The following is a 21,915-nucleotide window of genomic DNA, read 5'->3' as shown; positions in this document are numbered from 1 at the left end:
TAAATAACACTTATAGGAACTTATTCGTTATGTACATAATATGTATTGAGTACTCACGGCCACTCGTCCAAGTCCAAAGAGCGCACGCGCGATATGTGCGAGCCGAGGTTCCTGTGTATTCCGGAGCACTCGATGCAGATCAGAATGCCCAGGTTCAAACTCGCCCAGTCAGGGTCTGAAATTTTACATTGGGTTCATAAATATTTCTAACAATAAAAAAAAATACAGATGAATTGAGGACCTCCTCTTTTTTTGAAGTCGGTTAAAAATATAACATTATAGTTAGATATAATCTATTTGGTTTCATCTACACTTAAATTCTTATTTCTTGCAAACGGTATACAAGGCCATTGCCGAAAATGAGGATAATGAAATTGACTGCCTTCAATTTCATTATCCGAGGAAGTATATAACATTATTTAAATTTCATTAAAACTACTTTATTCTATAGAAATATGTGTATACTCGTGCAGTATCGCCTTGCCTCTATAGAACTATACTCATGAGTATTTACCTTAAATTTAAAACTATTTGCGGCCTCATCGCGGTTTTTATATTATTATTTTCTGCAGAGTATTTACCTGCGGCTCCACAGTCGCAGCACTTGTCGTTCCCGTAGACTCGCCGGATGTAGTAGGTGGCGCGCACGTCGCCCGTGGAGTTGGCGCCGGTGGGCGCGGGCTGGCGGGACGTCTGCAAACACATACATGAAGAATATATTGTACTGTCGGCAAACAAACATTGTAATTAATGTTAGCAAAATTGATATTAAGTTTATTGCTGTCGCCTCCTTTTAGTGTTTACTAAACATCGTACCTTCTGAAAAGTAATAAATGATTTTTTTTTAAACAGATCCATGCTATAGCTATTATTTATATATAGGCGCTACCGTAACGTTCACCATCAGACGGTCGATTTCCTCGTCTCCTTATTATAAAATACATTCGTGATTGTGCTAATCATGTAGGATATATAAGAAGTAGCAGAATCAACATCTTCATTACGATTATAACATTGCTTCTATGGTTTGAGCAAATATCAAGCAACCGATTGTGTCTAGTCTCCATGTCGTATAAAGCAACAATGTATTGCAATGTAGTCTCACCCGTCCCTGCAGCGAGGCGAGTATCTGCGCCTCGACGGCGGCGACCCAGGCGTCGCGCTCGGCGGCGGCGGCGGCGGCTCCCCCCGCGCCCGCCGCGCCCGCGCCCGCGCCCGCCGCGCCCGCGCCGCCCGCGCACACCTCCCAGCGCCAGCGCTTGCCTTCCAGGCTCACGATCGTGAACTCGCACGACGAACCGTAGTCGCCTTCTGTACCAAAACAGTATATTAAACATTGTTTCTTATTTAACTAGATATGTCAACAATATTGTCATCGATCAAGCGGTGAAAAAAAAAACAAAATAACTGAAGGAAAAGATATGGATATCTAAGATTACACAAATTAGCTCCACAAACCACCTATAATGGGGTTGTCAAACTCACATCACTCATAATCAACTCTATCACACATAAAAAAGAACAAATTATGCAAAATCCTACCTTCATCCCCATCTTTCTTCACCCCGCTACTCTTCATCCGTCGATGCCGTTTCTTGACGTGCGGCGTGTCCTTGTCCCCGTTGGCGCTGACTTCCGCCTCGGAGGCGAGCGACTGTCGGCTCGACGCCGGCTCTTTCATGGCCTCGAACGCGGACAGCAACGCCTTATCGGTCGCTCGGGTCGGCTTGTCTTTATAGCCTGTAAGAAAATATGTGGTATTCATTTTAGCAAATTGAATTGAAAAAAAAATTCGATGTCAAAAGCATAACTTCATTGAAGAAAACCTCAAATACTAGCAGAGTCAATACAATGTCGACACTCTAATGATAAAATAATTGTAAATATAATGTTAGTTGTTACTATAGCAGTTTAAAAACATTATGATCTAATTTCAGGGTAGATAAAAAATTTACACCCATTGTGATAAACATTTACGCCATCTGTAAATTGGCAGTCTACATTGTTGACCTAAGAAAATAGATGGCGCTATTACAAATATCTTTGTACATTCAAACCATTTAGTCCAAAGAAAGATACCCACATTTTTTTTTATTGTAGAGAAGAAAAACTACCGAATAGTTCATCATATGTAAGTAATCACGGACCATCAATATGCCGGCTTATGAGGTAGAAAGTCCATAATACGCCTAAACTATGGTTTCTCACACTCACCAATTGAGAGTCCCCCGATGCTGTCGTGTATGTCGAGGCTGGTGTATCCATTGTATCCTGGTACGGTGGTGATGATCGACTTGGAGCCGCGCGGCTTCTGTCCAGGCACCTTCACCGTCACATACTGGAGGGATATCTCCTTGCCGTTCACGTCCTCCATGTAGTCCTGTGGAAAAGAAATTGTGAGTTGAAAACTGTGAATAGTCAAACAATTTAGCACCAGCTTGACATTGACGTATTTAAAATTTATCAATCTATTTTCATTACTAGAATGTCTAATGGTTATTGTAAGGAAGACATTGTGCCAAACTTTGAAGAACCTTCAAATCAAAATCGATACTTACATGTAAACTGGGATGGTAAGTCAACCTGCCGTCATCACACAGCGTGACGTACTTCTTCTTCCACTCCTTGTTCAGAGCTTTGCTGCTCTTTTTGTACAAATAGCCCTGTTTTAAGGGTATCGCCCTTCCAGACCCCAGCTCTCCATTCTTCAGCCTATCATCACCTTTCTTCGAAGGTGTAAATAGATTGGAACGTCTCCTGGACTTCCTGGACGTGGTGGGGGTAGAAGACGGCGTTGGGAGATCCTTGCAATCCTTAGCCGGCTGCAAGTTGTCCAAGCACTGTGGGGCTGTAAATTTTACGTTGTTGTTCTCCGTTGCTATGGAAACCAGGCCTGATGACGACCCGTGGCTGCCGAGCGAGTTTCCCCATCGCGAGGACGTGTCCGATCCGTTGGTGCTGTGGATCTCGACCACGTGGGTTGACGATATGCCGCTGCTGTTGGAAGAGGCGTCGAACGACGAAGCGCCTCTGTGGAGATGGTGGGATGATGCTGAAAGGGTGTGGTGGCCACGGGGCAAAGAATCCTGGAAAGAAATTTTGTTGTGGTAAGTAGAAATAAATCCAAGCATAGCAAACTTCTGAAACCATATTATTTATGTTGTGGATGTTAAAAGTTAAGTAGGACTTCAGATTACCAAAATTACCACACACCAAAAAAGAATTCATCTTGCATAGTGTATATAACTTCTTAAGTTGCATAACACGTATTTGAACTTAACGAAATTGTAATAAAATAAACAAACATTTTGCCCTACTTCCAATAGTTCAGTGCAATTCTATGTTAAATCATTGTATCAATGTACCAAAATAAATAAATACAAAATGCCCAGCAGTTCATTCGATCTACACCATCGTGCAGTTTTTAGTTTGCTTTTAATTAATGAAAGAGATTGGCAACTCCACAGACAATCGGGTCATCGCAGCGCTAAAAATCAGTTTATCGCAAATGGGGTCACTTCCTACGAAGGGCCTGGCCGGACATGTCCGTATTTAGGGCACGCTAGTGGCGCATAATTCAATGTATCAACACAAATGAATGCAATTGACGTGATGTATATGTATTTAGCCAAATTGTACGAAGGCAGAATTCATTGTTGTGTGTGCTAGACTTTGATGCAAAAAAAAACTTTTCTTTCTTTCTTGTTTTAATGATAGTTACTTGATAATATGTGTGATCATTGATCTTGAACAATGCTGTCTATAAGTCCGGTGAATCAGTGGGATTCGTTAGACTCACTGTATTTTGGACCTTATGACACAAAAGCAAATCTTTTAACCGGGCATGTTAATTTTTTGCGCCAATTCCGCCCTAGTCTTTGGTAGTAATAGTAGTAATGCCAGACAGTTAAGTCGGATCTGGGGGTTGAATATTATCATAAACAATACTTTTTTATCAGCACGGTATATTTATCAAACCGCCTCCCCAATTCAACATCCGGGATGATGTATCAAAACTCTATCTAGTACTGGCCTATATTACATAAAGAACTCGTGTGCTAAATTCATGTCTCTGAAGTCTAGAGGCTTCTGTTAAGGCCCTTTATCTGCTTTTGCTATTAATTTATTAATGTCTTCGGCAGCATTAGTCTTGTAAATTTTTGCCTGTAAACTCAGTCGGCGCGTTAATTTTTAAACATCAGCCAACGAAACTTCGTAAAGTTTGACAAGGATCAAAATGAATGTAGATGACAGGTAGGTAAATAGGTACGAATTCTATGATAATGTAGAACAATACTAATTTCGTATTCGTAATTGAATTTTGGTTTTCGTTACACGACGCGGATGTTTCCATGGATGTAACATGCCTGCAAATGCAATGAAATTCATGCACACAAATTATTATCTACTGTATCTAACAATGTCAAATATTAATATTATCTAACCGGGTTTCGTTGTTTTACTTATATCTATAAGATAACTAACGATACAATGAGACTTTAAATGTAACAAATAAAATGGTATTTTTGATTTTCCATCACATTTACCATACTCAAATGCATCTTCGTTCAGGTCTACTACCGAATATGTTATTATGAACTCTGTCCACTTGCAGAACATTTCATTTTCATTTGAATCCTGCCATGGTTCTAGCTCGGCACATATTAGCCAGCTCACGTGCGCTCTCGACAGTACAGTCAACTTTACCTTACGCAACGAGATATCTGCTAACACTGACGATAGATTAGATAACGTTGTCAATATCATGCACTCATTAAGATTGTCTATGAATTCACCTAATTTTGATAGCATCATACAATTCTCGCGAATCGATCTCGCTATTACGATAAGGGCGATAGTGAATATTTTTGGGGCATTTTCGATGCTCTGACTCCTGGCACTCTGACACCTCTGACTTTTCCAAATAATTATATGTGTATTCTTTGTGAATTATCGCTTGCTTTAACGGTGAAGGAAAACATCGTGAGGAAACCTGCACATCTGAGAAGTTCTCTATAGGAATTTCGAAGGCGTGTGAAGTCAACCAATCCGCACTAGGCCAGCGTGGTGGCCTAAGGCCTAATCCCTCTCAGTAGTAGAGGAGGCCCATGCTCAGCAGTGGGTAAGTATATAATACAGGGCTGATATTATTATGACCAAGACTGATTAAAATTATAATAAAAAAGTTAGATTATTTGAGTCACTGAGAGATTTTAGAGAATATTAAACAGAGTAAATTGGGTCTTCCAACAAACACTAAACTAACCAATATCGAGATTGAATTCCATTTACCAAAGGGCCACAATATTAAATTTCAAATCACAAAGTTGGCCGGGGGCGATGTATTACATCACAAAAGAACAACGTAAAAAGAACTAAATATAAAAAAACACAAATTGTTTAATACATTATGGATATACATTGTTCAATCAAAATAATCCTTTGATATCCTAAAAAAAATACCAGGCCGATATGCAATTTGTTATCGGATATGTGTGCGCATTTAATAGGCAATGAACGTAATATCGAAAAATATGGTAATATCACGTATACTCATGGTCGATTCCTATATTTCTATAAAAGATCTCTTACTTAGTCATTCTTAAATGTCAGGGTAAATCAAAATGAACTTGCATTACTTATAACAAATTAATTCGACATGGACTTTGAACTATAAATATCCGTTCCTATTTCTGATTTCATGATCATCATCATCAGCCGCAGGTTGTCCACAGCTGGACATGGGCCTCCCCCAAAGAGGTCCAAATAGATCTTTTGGAAGAGGCCCGTATCCAGAGACCTGTTGCGACTTCTATTAGGTCATCTGTCCACCTCGTGGGTGATTCCTGATTTAGTTATTAATATACTTAATTTAAAAAAAAAAATACTAGGAATAGATAACCGAAGGATAAACAAGATAATAATTTTCACGTTTCTTTCGAATCACATCAATTAATCCATTTTATTAAGATAGCGATAATAGGAATGTTTTTTATTGTCGATAAATAAATATATCTGGCGCCCGTGGTAATTTGTCATTAACTTATAAATAAGGCAATTTTGGCCCAAGATTCGTAAATTATTTATATAGTGTCTGTTATCGAATTTATTTTGAATGCCCGAATATGACGCAATCAAGCATCTAAGCGTGGGATTGGAACTGTAATCTATACAACATTATAAAACAAAATCCTCTTTTCTGTCAGTCTGTATGTTATCGATTTCCTCAAAATCTACTGAAGGGATTTTTATGAAATTTGGTATGGAGATAGTTTAAGATCCTGAGAAGGTTATAGGCCATTTTCTATCCTAGAAAAATATATTCTGGAATTTTTATTCTGAAAATCTCCACGTAGGCGAAGCCTCGAACAAGAGCTAGTATGACATATTATTTTAAATCATAAAAGCATCAACTGTTAAACCAGTTGAAGTTTCGAACAAATTGAAACATTCTTCGCTCATGTCGATACTCCTTTTGGTTTCCTTTAATAGTAGCCAAACCTACTCGAGCGACACTTTCGGATTTCTCTGCGGATATTACGATTACTACCTAGGAGTAATTAAATAATATAAATACGAACTAACACGAACAAGAACACTGAATACGTAACATTCTAACGGACAAATAAAGCTACCACAACTTTTTTTTTTAAGTAAATTTGATTTTCGTATTTAACTTCACATGGTTTTATAGAGGCAGTAGACTATAAAATGAAATGAATGAAAATGATTATTTTAGATACATATTTAACATTCGATATAATATAAAAAATCTTTGAGTGCCATTTATTCATGTGGAAAAAGTAAAACAAAACTACTCTTATTACTTATCTCGGTATTATAACATTTCTATGGTATTTTTTCTTTCTGAGATATATACAAACAATTACACATTATATTGAAACTTAATAAATCGCATTGAAACAAAATTGCGGTGTTTTAATATGCTTCGAAACATTCTGACACATATTACTAAAATAGTTTCAGTAATTAGGATTATTGTATTTTCACTTAACAAACATTAATAAAATAAAAAATCTGCCGTAAAAATAATGTCGTAAAAATATACTCCATGATTCGAACAGGCGATGTCACGAGAGGTCACAATTTATCACAAAGTTTGCGATAATATTTATCACTTATTACTCAGAACTGTTATTTAATTTCTCTTTCAAGTTCAAAACATACATTATAATTAATTTAGATTTATTAGAGTGTCGGTAAAACTGAATATTTATTATTAACAAGATATATAAAAGTTTCAATATTTATTGTTAGCAAGATATTATAAGCCCAGTATACACTGACTAACAGAATTATCTGCACATTGTTAGACAAATTAATATGTTTAGCAATATAGCTTGTTTATTTCTGATATGGACAATCTCATCAGTTTACAAGGAAGTCCCTGAGTTAAGTTAAGTTAGCTCTCTTGTGTATGTGCTTTGTTGTGTTCAGGAAAGAGCCTTTAAACAGGGAATTTTTTATTGAAAACCAAAATCCCACCATACATGATAAGTTTTATTACAATATTTATTAATATTGACAACTTAAGTCTATAAATCAAGTCAAATGACTACTATGCCATAATCACATTAGAATAATTTTCCAACAGCTGCGATTTGCCAAACAAACAAAGATATGTTTACATTGTTTAACTGTTTTCCACTAGTGTCAGAGTAACAAACTGGTTACAAACGTAAGAAGCAATAACTCTGGTTACATTGCAGCGAAGGCATGTTCGGCTCAAGTTACAAATTAATTATGAACAGATTATAGGAGAAATCAACCATTTAATTAGACTACACAATAATAATTGGCCAATGATGAACGTAATTGTGGATGTTTCTCCTAACAATTGATTCCAATTTATTTTAGTATCAGAAATAGGTGTTTTACTGGATCTTTATTTGCAGAATATTGTGACGTGTTAAAAAAATATTTGGTGAATAATTTTAAAAATCAGAAATAAATTTTTTGCAAATCTTCATTTGCAGAATATTGCGCAGTGTTCAAAAAACTTTAATTAATTTAATTTGGTGAAAAAATTAGAAATTGTTTCATGAATTTTATATCTTATACAAATTAAATGAAGCTAGAATGTACAAACATTGATATATAAAAAAAAAAGTAAATTCCAAATTCAAGTTTTGTTTTGATGCTTATAATTAGGAATACAAATTTGGGTGTACCTTCTATATTTAGAATGTGTTGTGCCACACACTGGGAACTAGAATTTTGAACTTTAAGTAGGTCAGTAATGTGGACTCTTTGTTTCATGTTCATGGTTTGCCAAATATAACAAGTTAAGATTGCTGAATAAAATTTACAATATCTAATTTAATAAATTGCATAAAAAAAATTGTGAACAGACTAAGAGGTCTCATTATTTATATTCTAGATCCAGCTAAGAAAAAGTTCCACTGAAGTAAATTAAAACATTTTCTCTGGACTTATCATCAGAAACACCTACCTACAGCAAATTTGTTGGAAATTGGAATTTAATGAAAATATGCAAGTACTTAACTGCATATTATATGCATGTATGAGCCAGGACAGTTTCTAATGTGCTTCTAGGACATCTTGCCATTTAGGACAAATCCTGACCAACAAAAATAAAAGGCAGTTGTGTTAAATTTAAAAAGACAGCATAACTTTTTGTACTTGTGTAAATTTATATAAATATGTATTATTTTAATAAGTGATTGCCAAACTATTTTTGTTTCTGGTCTTATTTAGCTATTCCAAAAACAATATTCTATTTTTAAATGTTTTCTTTTTTTGAAATCTGAATGTGAGAAACTTGGCAATCACCAAGGTTCTCTATGAATATTTAGAAATGCCATTATTTGTTCTCTTTCTAAATTCATTGGTGGTACAGTTTTTGTGTTTTCACTCAATGTTGTGCAACAGATAGTTGACACAATGCCAAAGGCCAAACAATTTATAATTCCACCACATTTCTATAAATTCTGCCCAAGGTTACTTTACTTTTATCATTCTATTGCTATTACTGAAATGGTAGCAGGCATTCTGTACTTAAAATAGCAATGGTTGCTTTTATGTTAATACTAAATAAGTAAGTACTTATAGTAAGTAAACATACAATTTTTAGAAATGATGATTTAAGACATGAATAATAATATTATGTAAAGCTTTCTGTGGGTTGCGATTGTTAATATTATTATTATCTTATTTTATTCACAAATTTTAAAATATACAAAATAAAATGTGTTTATTTAACGTCTAGCGTAAATTTTTCGTTACATTTCCGTCCTAAGCACTCATTAAAAGAAATGAAACATTTCCTCATTTGCACTTAACATGGAAATGATGAAACATACCTTGCATAGAAATGTGGAATGATTGTGGCTCGGGGAGTTGGCCAGGGGCTGCGGAGTCACCGGCCTCGAACCCCCAGACAGACACTGGGAGGAAGCCGACAGCCGCGTCCCGACGATCTTCTGACACGCTGCAATAAACACCACGTTACAACATAAACACCACACTGCTTTCACAACAACAATAAAAAACAAACAACATTATCTTCTAAACTAGTTATAAATTCACGCACATTCAAATTTAGCCGATTTCCTACGATCGCGTTCTTCGGCTCTCTGTATGTTGTAACACGAACTTCTCCGTCTCAAACTCGATATAGGAGACAGGTTTGATTTAAATATGAGCGTCCTCTCCATAGTTCCATTCAGACTCGCGTGTTTGAAACCAACGAAAACACTTCCGACGACGCTCGCCAAAAAAATATAAACAACGCGCGAACCGAATGAACGAGAACGAAAGAAGCGACCGCGCGGTTGGGGGCCGGTGTTGCCACTGCACGCCACTAAATTCCCCGCGGGGCGAAACTAGTTCCGAACTACTCCAGTCGCATCACGCCGCAAAAACACGCTAGACACCAATAAAAATACGTTCTTGTTACGTAACGTATTCCAACTCTCTATAAATGTAGATGTCGGCCTAATGAATTGCTTGAGCTAATGAAACCAAATCATATACTAATCGATCTTATGGATTTATTATTTCTCAATATCAACGATCGATTACGTTTATCAGATAATGCTTATGAACTTTGAAATGATTATAGCTTTTCAAGTAAACAATATTAGGTATTTACCGGCTTAATTTGTTTGTCGCTTAGTCATATTATTTCCGTTTTAAAGGACCGGAAAAAAAAAACAACGTCGGCGTCGAACATGTGCAGAATGCAGATGTGTACTTCTATGTGTGCGTTTCTACTATACTTATATTTATTAATTACCCGGCACTATGTTTTATTTTCAAACATCACATTGGAATTCGCGCAATGATCTCACTTTCTATTGGTACTAAAATGATATTGATCGTTGAATACGTTGTGTTTGAAACAGCCAGAGCCTGTCGTAGATAACACAAAAAACAATTTATGCTAATCAGAAACGGTAACAACATTCTTATATCGGATATTTTTTGTACAAAAAACGATAGAAATGACATCACCTAGAGACCGAAACGTGCGTGCCGAATAAAATAAGTTACACTTACCGTCTTGGAAGACCCGCTCCACGTTGAGTCCGTAAGTGGCACACGTCTCGTAGTAGGAGCACCTTCGCAACTCATTGGACAGCTTGCGAGCACGGTTGTCGTCCACTACACGTGGGCTACTTTCACTTATGGAATCTGGAAGAGCGACCGATCGTTCACTATCGATCTTAAATAGGAAACAATCTACGCGCCATGTGTGTGTCTGTTATGTAAATAGTGTGTTTTATAAGTTACTAGTAGGGAAAATGTCGTAACGTATACATAAGAAGGGACAAGTACCAAGATGTCATAGAATTGTAAGAGTACTTTCTAATACGCAATAAAGTTATATTATCTATTAGCTAAAAGTAGATGCCATAAATAACAAAATGCCTAAGAATTATGAAAATTAGCCATAAAAATAATGGTTGGAATATCAGGGAGATTTAAAAATAAAGCTGCCAGCCTATCAGTTTTGTACGATATTCTATTTCATTCAGACTTCACGTCCTCTAATCAAGCTTTTTACAAAAGACCTGAAACGGATTTCATTATACGAAATTTTGAATCAAATTAATCGTGTCTGCTGAACAAGTGAATCCCTTAATGCGACAGAGGTTACCGCACGAATCAAATTTACGTACGAAAGCCAATGGTCATTACAATTTCGAATCCGCTAGGTTTCACCTCGCGTGCCTAGACACACCACTTTTTCCAAATTTCTTTTCACATTGTAAACACTTAAGCAGCCGCGTTATATTCACAGTGCGCGTTGAGTTTTACCGCTTCTGTTAATATTCTGGACGGCGGAACGGCACAGTTCGCGAACATAGCAAAGGTTCGTTAAACAGTCAATAGTCGATATAATTGGATCGAATGCCGGATGGGGAACATCACGTTTAGTGGTTGTATCTACAGGACTGTTTCTTGGAATTGCTTGCGAAGCCGTTCTCAATTTAGCATTCGATGCTGGATATCTATGAGACTGTGGGCTTACAATATTATGATGCTATGTTAATTTATATTTTCTTCTTGTTGAAGGAGCTAGGATAGAAATAAAAAAAAAAATGCAATTTATTTTTATATAAATTGTAACTAACTTCCACTGCTATACACAAAAACATATGATAATATGTAGATGACGTCTATGGATTCTCCTAAAACGACGTACAGGAAGCAATATTCCACCATGGTTATCAGACATATATCGATAGGTTTGATAACAGTGGTTTTACCGACTATATCTTTTAAATCTCTAGGTGTCAGAACGCCACGCAATTCACATTTTAATCGTCGTCCCATGATATCAAACGTTTCAGCAAATAAACAGTCATATCTCGCCAATGACATTCATCGAAAACGAAACGCGATAACAACCTTGGAGATATTACAATTCGGATTTATCGACAATTCAGATGTTATAATATCGCGTGTAATAATAAGGAAGTTTAAAAATAGTAGAGCAGGTTTCAGCAGACATTGATCGTATAATAATGTAAAAAAAAATCACGTTTACACGACACACAATGCAGCTGTGATGATAAAATATACAAACATGTATAAAAAAAAAAAAAAACAGAAGTAATAGTGTGTCTACAATTATAACGTCCAAGTAGTTGATGAGCCTTCAATGGAATTATCAAAAAAAATTCTAATAATCTATGACATCCTGGTAATAGCTACTGTAAAACCTATGTAAAAAATGTAATACTTTAGACCCTATCAGTCCTAAACAACGAGCTCACCTTGCGTGCCGACCAATATGATTGGTATCTCGGCCGAGTTCCTATAGTGGGACATCTTATTAAAATAGTTGGACACTGTGTTGTAGCTGATCTCGTTCTCTAGGCTGAACACGAAGATTACCGCGTCCACCCACGCCGTGAACTGCAACAAAGGAGACGAGTGGTTATTTAATAGTTTATGCATTTTTTTTAAAATAACTAATGTAAAGTTATCTTTAGGCTCAATAACTTATTTTGTCTACAGCATCAACGAAATGAATTAATCTTGGTAAAACCATTCAATTAATGGTGTGAAGTCAGAAGTGGCCACTTTATGTTTCGCAAAGACAGTATGATGGGCGAAGGGCCCAACACGAATTACTCCTCGCAGCGGCTATATTTCTTGCGTTATTGAGGATGTTTATGGAAATTGGCCATACTATATGATTAGCCAATTATCAGCCATTTGATAAAAAAAAACGATAGAAATCATGGAGGAGCAATGACTTGAACGTTGATAGTTAATATTTCAATCACTCGTATAACATTGTGATTTTTATTTTCTTCGCTTCAACACTTGTCATTAAAACTAGAATTTAATGTATCACATCTCATAAATTAAAAATTATAATCGGTCCAATTGAGTGGCATTTAAAAATTAATGTGTGTTAAAATTCAACTAACATTAATTGGATTTATATAAAATACGTTTAAAGCTTATAAAACTTCCATATCAATTCCTAATTCACAATATCGTCACCTTTTTTTTCTTTCCTTTTCTCTTACAGACAAAAACAAAATATTTATATTTAGCTTCATAGACGCACTAAAAGCAACGTAACTAGCGTATAAAATATTATTTTATGTAATCCCCGACGTTACGTCGTGTCGTCTAACCCCTTCACAACGAAATTACTTATGAAGGTAGAAAAATAACCGAACCAGAATGCGGATTCGACGGTTTAGAAGGTTCAGTACGTATAAGGAGTATGAGTATGATTATTTTCCGATTTCCCACAACCGTCAAAATTGTTATTTCAAATGTGAATCCACAAAAGTATTTTTGGTAAAACAGTCATAATACGCACAGACAGCAATCAAAACGCGGCAGTACCATCAACAAGGGTTTGACAAACTGTTTATACAACCCTAAAAAAATCCACTATATAGCGGACACCCGCGGGGCCCCATAATAATTACATGGGGGGTAATTCCACGCATTTGTAGGGGTTTTCGTGGCGGAAGGGTTGTTGTGCGCGCAAATTTAATGTCACCGATGTGAGGTGGTGGTGATGAAATGATTACATAATATTAAGCTATTTCAACATTGACCGTAGGGTCCGCCCTTCATCACCCCATATAAAATATTTTGGGTGTAGATTATCTAGATAATGGAATAATTGCACATTTTTTATTATAAGGGTAGTATTTCATCAGTCATCACTTCACAATGCAATGTGTTAACTCTTTGCAAGCTAATCGTGATAATTGAATAATGACTGAAAGAAAATTTGGCAGTTTGAATTCATCGCACGATATTTTCGACATGCATAGTTAGACAAAGAGATTCCTATTATAAAATACGCAGAATTCTTAAGTATAATCCACCAGGATCATTCCGATACTACTTTCTTAACTCAGTAATACTTAACCACGCAACGTATTAAAGTTGTAAAACCATCTACCACACTCCATTTGCCATTGTTCTAAATTCCCAGTGGACGGTCGCATCGAGGACTCTTCTAAGATTTAAAACATAGCTACTTGAAGTCCCAAAGTGGCTTGTCGAGGAGCAACCACTACTCCTTAGGGAAACGCTGGAGTGCACGCGATGAAAAGTTTGCTAAGACAACGTCCCCGAGCGATGTTCTCATCGACATTGTGAAAAAGTATTCTAAAAAAGACAAGATTTAAAGTATATAAAATGGTAGATTTCTGTCAATAATAATATAATTGAAGTAAGTGTTTTGAATGATTATTTGTCATTGCTTAATATTAGGAAACTTAGCAATTGGAGTCTTGCGTATTGTTTTTTCATTGCGTCATATTTTTAAATGTTACAACTTTTAATTCATTGGACAGAGAAATCCCAAACTATTAAATCCCCAATCTGTTCATTTAAGGTTTTCTTATAATGTGTTGATATGTATTTGGTAGGTACTTCTATGGAATCTTGTGAAGAACTATCGACCACCACCAAAATATAAATAAAATAACAGTTAAAGCATTAAGGTCTTAGTAAAATAGGTACCAATTTGTCTTTTCTCACTTTATCTTGTATTTTACAACCTACCATTGTAACAATAAACTGATAACTTTATAAAAAGGAGAATAATTATAAGTGGCAACACTATGCCTGATGTCAAAGAGAATATCCACCATTCAGAAACATTCTACAAGGTATTTATTTTTCATTTTTATTTAGCGATAACGTAAAAATGTAATAAATAAAGATAGCCCGTCAGTGCGACATCCGACAGGCTTGTATCGTGTATTTATCATGAACAGACATGCACAAAGTGTATGACTAACTCAGCTTCCACTTGAATGAAGATGCGTGCGTAGGAGGGTTAACTCCCCTCCCCAGCCCTCCCATACCCCCTACCTCGTCAACAATCGAGGGCTGCTATCCGGGCGTCGTCGCTACGTGACTTTGACAACGAAGGAAAATACTTTAGAAAAACCGTGGGCTTTTCCGAAGCATCGGACGTTGTCTCTCGTACTGGGCTATTTATATCAACTTGAATTTTTAACGCGCACGGTGGGGTTGGTGCGGTGACGAGTGGAGGGTTGCGAGTTCAAATCCCTTAGTTATAATGGGTGTTCATTGAAATTAACAACTTTGAAGTTTCTTGTTAATTTTGTACCTTACAAAAGGAACTACGGAAAGCCATGACTTTGAACGCTCAGACCGTAAATATTTGCGGATTATAGACAAAATTGTCAGGTTACAAGTAATTAGCAAATCTAAGTATTATTACACGAATGATACCGCTTAATACATTTATAATGTATATCAGTGTGTCGCTAGCATCTTGTTTTAGTCTTCTAAAAATACGTTAAGTAATAGTAATTATAATATTATTCAATACGACTTATTGTATCTAGTTTTCGTGTTTGCCCAATTTTGTAAAAATCAATATCTAGATTGGCCTGTATCAACTTCAGAAACCAAAAATTGTTGACCGAAGTGTATAAATTAGCAATAGTTTATTACACGTTTATTTAACGTCGCCATAGCGTACTCCGCGACAAATTTTACGATGTGCTATTACGAACGTAAAATTCCGTCATAATATTCGAAGCGGAAATGTTGCTGTCAAAGTGAGAATCAGGGACAATATTAAAAACGTCTGAACTCATTTTGTAATTGCATAATAGGGCTGCATTGTTTCATCCGTGGTCACATATAATTATGAATATAATCACACTGGAGAATTGCGAGCGAATTCACAGCGAGGCAAAGGTGTTCCGCGCTCACACTGTGACACTCCAATTACGATTAAATGCAATGGGGTCACATTACCGTGCATTCATACAAAAAATCTAACGCCGCATCCCAAATTAAATCCCATTTCAACCGACTTCTAAAAAAGAAGGACGATCTCAAATCGTATGTTTGTATTTTGGTTCACTGAAAGAATCACATGAACAATTGTTCGACTTAGATATATCGTAGTATGCATCTCCCTATTAACACACAACAGCTTGCTATTAGTCCAACGAGGCATCTCTTGACGGTCGCAATAATTATTCCAGCCTGCTTAATCGCTTCATTACACTTCGAGAGCCCAATATCGCAGAGAGAAGGGAACGAGTCAACCTACAAGCTTTTCCTCTGTTTAATGATGTGGCAAATGTTTTTATTTGTGACTCAACAATTTTTCTTTTTGAAAGTATTTAGTATACGACAGTTAATGTATATACCACAATTTTGACATGGTGGTGAGCGACATTATAAAACTTGTTATCCTATGATGGTATGATCAGCTCAGTGTAGAGCCATGCAGTACTTAGTAAATTAAAGTTCCGTGTGATATGATTACATTTTATGACCAATACCGGCGCTTGCCAACAGTTGTAGCACTATAGATGAATAAAATTTTCGCAATACCAAAAAGAGTAGAGGCAAAGAGGGCCAGCAAATAACATCGGCCATGATGATCATCAGAGATCTTAGACATATAAGACATTCGCTGATTTCATACAGCACTCGCAACATAGATACCGGTTCGATACTCGAAAGTTTATTAATAAAAACTCGTGTTAGGAAAAATCATTTTATTACAATGTCGTAACAGCTCTTGAATATTAATGGCTTATTTGTTATTATGTCGGGTTGTGGCGCAGTTGTTTATGTTGTGCGATCGGAAACTGGACTGACGTGGTTTAGAATATAGAAGAGTCAACATAGCAAGAGATAGATTATACTGCATCGATATATATTATGTACTACATACTAGATTTGGCATTCCGAACATTCACTGTGATCAACTGAATTTTACTGCAATCCATTCAAACTGGCTAGTATGGTGTCAATATTGACAGCTTGTGATTCTGTACGGAGTGGCGCTCATAATATAGGAACTCGAGTCTAAGTGTAACCCTGGACGTGAATAAAAAATGTTAGTCAAATACGTAAAATTATTTGTTATTCAAGAGAATGAATTGGTTATACTTAACAGTGACGTTTTGGTTTCCATTTCAGTTCAAATTTTGAACAAATAGTTTATATGGACATTCGTGTCCATAGAATATACGTCAATGTTAGTATAATAAGCTTATTCGTAAGGCAGTTAGTGATCGAATTTAAAAATTATCTTAAAAATACTATAAGATATCAAATAGAGCAGTTACTGGCGACCTGCGTGATATTTTTCCGGAATAAAAGTCCCACTGTATTTTAGCAGAATAAAAAGAGCCCTATAATAATTAATGTCAAATCAAGGCGTTGTCTATTGTAACCTTCTTCTTCTTCAAGTGCCTCTTCATTGTTGAAGTTTGCCGTTAAATATTTCGAAAATATTAAATTATGTTATTGTTACATAAATTGGGGAAATTTCACAGTTCATTGTTCAGCCAAGTATAACTTAAACATTCAATTCGATCCTTAACAAACTTTAGTATTTAATAGCAGTAAGATTATGGGCCACAATGCTCGCCGTGGTTCAAGGCCCATGGCCCATTATACCACTATCCGAACACGGTCGGTCGCGGGTTAATCGCGTGACACGATCCCGGTAAAAATCCATCATACGTTCCGTGACTATGCGAAGGTTGTGGAATGTATGATGGATTTTAATGGCGCGTGAAATTTTTCTTTTAGTTCCGCGCACTAGATTATAGATGGCGCTGTTATGGTATTTTAAGAGCCGTGTGTGTTCTAGTACCGTAATTTGAGAAAAAAATATTTTTATTGTGCGTTAACTAATGGAGGGTGAAAAAAATCGAGCCCACCAGGAGAATTGTAAATGGGCAAACTTTAAGGGCGAGAATTGGGGAAGGGCGAGGAATTTATTGAGCCTCCGGTAATCTTAATGGCCTTTCAGAACGCAACAGCAGAGCTGTTATTTTGCGCCAGTTTCCTGAGTCGCTGTGGTCACACTGAAGAGAAAAGTCTAATGCCATTAATTGTCGCTAAAATCGAGACTTGGTTTAAGTATAGACATAACATACAGCAAAATTGGGAAACGGTTTTTGAAATTTGATTTAGGTTCATCACAGTTTTTGCGCCTTATACAGCCTTCAATGAGCGTTACTTGACATTTATCTCAGTGTTATCAGATAGTTTTACCTCCACGGTTTCGGCGCGTCGAGGCGTTACATATTGATGCTGAAGCCAAAACCGTTTACAGAGTAGCTCCACTTACAAAACTTTGAACCTTTGTATCACTACACGTAAAAACTGAAGACCATTCATCTATCCATCATTAATCCTTTCACGCGTTCTTGCCCACTTCGAAACGCTCTTTAAAGCATGACTCTTTTATTTTATGGCCATCTTCAAACCGATTCTTTTTTTTTATCAAAACTGAGAATTTTCAACAAACAAGAATTAAATCTCGAAGCTCGAAAAAATGTCGCGTTGGATACTATACAGTAATTACCCCCTTAAACTTATCAATGTTATACGGTGTTACATATAAAGTAATAAATTAGTATACTCAATTCAAATCCTAGTTTGGATGAGTACCTGCTTAGTCGATTCTTATTTAAAAATTTTGCTTTGTCCATCGAGATTTCTGCAGGACGCACACACGAAAAGAGCGAGACAGCGCATTCACGCATGCGCAGTAGGTGTGTCGAGCGAAACGACACACCCAGAGAGGGACGGACAATGCGCCCGCGCACGTGTGTGTGACTGTTTTTTAGTAGTGCGTTATACAGCGATCTCACGACCGAGATAGTGAAGTGACAGGGTAGAAACTTTACGTAGATATAGTTTTTGCTTTTGCCTACCCCATGCCGTAAACATGGGTATTGTATATAAGTTCATATCAAAGTAAATAGCGTTTTTAAGGCCTTTTGTGCGTCGTCTGTAGACAAATTTCTTGTGTTTTGTTATTGTAACTTTTTCGTATCGCACATAGGCGTATTATTTTTATGTATAGTTATAGGTAATTGATTTATCTATAAAACCGTGTAAATTTCACAGAGGGGACTCCAGAGGTCCAACTTTTATTTATAAAATAGTGATAGCTAGGAAGTGAAAATGAGGCTGCAAAAAGGCTCTATTTTTGGCGGCTCTCCTACGGGATAGCCGGGTTATATATAAGCGAATGCAATTTTGGCATTCGGCAGTTCGAGTTCCAGCAAGTTCAGTTCGAGTCAAGAAAAGGAAGAAAACAAGAAGCCCTGAAGTGTTCCAGCCAGGAAAAAACAGTGCAAGAAAAGGAGAGAGCGACGTGCATGCTGCACCGCTCACGCCGCACTGCGAAACGTACGCCGCTACTGTGTGTCCGCCGGATCATTGTATCATTTTACGTGTGAATAGTGAATATACGTTATAAAAACCTCCCGGGCCTTATTAATTGGCATTGCCACTTCCCTCACGCAATCCAGCACTCATTGTGGGGACGGAAAGGCGTCCTGTGCCGATCCTACGCCCCACATTTTGGTCCTTCGAGCCGGATTAACGTGAGCGGGAAGGATGCCGGTTACAAGGTCCACCGGGAGGCGGGCGGAATCAGCGTCTGTTACAGCAACCTCGGCGACAGCGACTTCGGCGACGGCGACGTCCGCTACAGCGACGTCGGCGACCGTCACCGGAACAACTGAAGCAACCGAAGAAACAATCGCCGAGAGCACAGCGACACACACCGCTACGCTTCGGGAAACCGCGCCTTGCACCGCTGCGGAGGAGCGACCTGCCGCCGCAACGGAACAATCGACGCAAGAGCGAGCCCGAAGCAAAGCAGCGTCGTCAACTAAACACGCTTCAAGGGCACGCCGCCTGGCACAGGCCAGGGCTGAACTCACCGCACTGAAAATAGAGCTAGCGGCCGCTAAGCTAGCTGAAATCGAGGCGGAGGATAGCGAGGACGACCTCGAATCCGTCATAACGGAGGCCGGACAAGATTGCCGAGTACATAGCTGGGTTCAAACTAGCCAATTACTCGCGATCGAGAGCCGACCGACCGATGTTGCGACGGGAAAGCAAGCCCCTATACAGTCATCGGACCCAGTGATCGCTGCCGTATCATGGGACAACCCGGCGACTGTACCGGCGGGAGCCAGTGCCGTGCACCCGCCGACGCATCCCGTCACAACGCCCGAAACAAATAATCCGTCCGTTTTATGCCATTTTCAGTGAACCCGACTGCGCAGCCTGAAGTGCCAACGATTGAAGCCGCATCGTGGCAACGAACTCAACAAGCTACGCAGCCGCCGCCTGTAATCGCCGCACGGAGCGACGAACACCGCGCTACGAAGCAACCGCCGCCCGTCGTAGCAGCCTGGCTACGAGACAACTCAGCTTCGCAGCAACCGCAATCAACGCCGAACCCGCAACAAGTGCAAGACGGCGCGTTGGTCGCATCGCGACCGAGGACGGAGTATCAAGAACTCGCGTCCGCCATAACACAAGCTGTGCAAGCCGCACAGCATAGGCAACCTTTAAGGTACACAGAGTTGCCTACGTTCAACGGTGATCATCACGATTGGCTCACATATAGAGCGGCCTACATAGAGTCCATGAGCCACTTCACGACGTTGGAAAACATGTCCCGGCTACGCCGTAGCCTCCGGGGCATCGCCAAGGAAGCAGTACAAGGACTGCTTATAACCAACGCCGACCCGAACACCGTGTTAAAGAGTCTGGAAACGCGCTTTGGGCGCCCGGACTCAATCGCATTAGCCGAAATAGAGCGCCTACGCGCGCTACCCCGTCTTACAGATACGCCGAGAGACATATGCACATTCGCCACGAAGATAGAAAACATCGTGGGCACACTACAAGCGCTCGACTGTGCCTTCTACCTCTACAACCCGGAGGTAACTAAGGCAGTTATGGAGAAGCTAACTCCGACGTTGAAAAGACAGTGGTACGAGTTCGCCGCCGCACAGCATAGAGGTGAGCCCGATTTATTAAAGTTTTGTCGCTTCATAAGAAGAGAAGCCGATTTCTGCAGCCCGTTCGCGACGCCTGAAGTCATTTCGGACAAGGCTTCGCCAGCAAGATTCGGCGGCGGCGAACAACCACGCCGGCAGCGGGTACACACGACTGTGGCAGATAAACGGTCGACATGCAGTGTGTGTAACAAAGAAACGCACTCGATGAGTGACTGCGTTCGCTTCCGCGACGCCGCCATAGACGCGCGGTGGGACATCGCAAAGAAGCACAGACTATGTTTCAGATGTTTGAAATTCAGGAACAAACAACACACATGCAAGCCGAAGAAATGCGACATCAACGGGTGCGAGTATCTACATCACCGCTTGCTGCACTCGGAGCGAAAAATAAGATCACCGACGCACCCGGCGAAGCAGTGAACGAGGCAGTGAACTCAACATGGATGCCACAGATGTCCTTTTTAAAAATAGCCCCAGTGTGCATTTCAGGACCGGCGGGAGTGGCTCGCACTTTCGCCTTACTCGACGACGGATCGACGGTGAGCCTCATCGACGACGAACTCGCTCGAGATATCGGCGCGGAAGGACCGGACGAACCACTCCACATAGCAACGTACGACGGGGAGAGGAAGACACGCAACAATTCTCGGCGCGTCAAGTTTAATATTGAAGGAAGCCGGGGACGACTTCGCATCGAAGCACGCACCGTCGACAATCTCCAGTTGGCGGCGCAGCGCATCCCCGGACGAGGCGATACGGGATTGCGGACACCTGAAGGGCCTACTGTCCGCTAAACGAGCGGAAGAGGCGAAACCCCGAATCCTCATAGGCCAGGATAACTGGCATCTCCTCCTCGCCACGAAAACACGGTCGGGTAGGGAGACATCAACCGGTCGCATCACTCACGCCGCTCGGTTGGGTGATACATGGAAGCCGGACTCGGACTCTGGGACACAGAGTGAATTTCGTCGGTCAAACCACGACCGACGAACGCACAGAGAACTTTTGCGAGATTTTATAACATCCGACAACCTGTTTATAGACCCCCGCAGGCCCAAGAACGACCCCGGCGAGAAGGCGCTCAAGATACTGAACGAAC

The 21,915-nt window shown here is 39.0% G+C and overlaps 1 protein-coding gene across 1 annotated transcript in view; it reads right to left on the bottom strand.

Annotated features, from left to right (window-relative positions):
- The window catches only part of LOC115440662 (centaurin-gamma-1A), a 347,905-nt gene that overhangs the window by 5,304 nt on the left and 320,686 nt on the right, over positions 1 to 21,915 (bottom strand). Inside the window, exons 4-12 of the mRNA XM_037440783.1 lie at positions 12,267 to 12,408; positions 10,543 to 10,677; positions 9,345 to 9,472; positions 2,559 to 3,086; positions 2,215 to 2,380; positions 1,543 to 1,740; positions 1,106 to 1,311; positions 582 to 693; positions 58 to 175 (exon numbers count right to left, since the gene is read on the bottom strand). Coding sequence (XP_037296680.1) covers positions 58 to 175; positions 582 to 693; positions 1,106 to 1,311; positions 1,543 to 1,740; positions 2,215 to 2,380; positions 2,559 to 3,086; positions 9,345 to 9,472; positions 10,543 to 10,677; positions 12,267 to 12,408 — 1,733 coding nt within the window. The remainder of the gene's footprint in view (positions 1 to 57; positions 176 to 581; positions 694 to 1,105; positions 1,312 to 1,542; positions 1,741 to 2,214; positions 2,381 to 2,558; positions 3,087 to 9,344; positions 9,473 to 10,542; positions 10,678 to 12,266; positions 12,409 to 21,915) is intronic.

Source organism: Manduca sexta, chromosome 20 (assembly GCF_014839805.1).
Source record: "Manduca sexta isolate Smith_Timp_Sample1 chromosome 20, JHU_Msex_v1.0, whole genome shotgun sequence".
Lineage (NCBI taxonomy): Eukaryota > Metazoa > Arthropoda > Insecta > Lepidoptera > Sphingidae > Manduca > Manduca sexta.
Note: the sequence above shows the minus strand (reverse complement) of the source record. Positions and strands in the feature narration are given on the sequence as shown.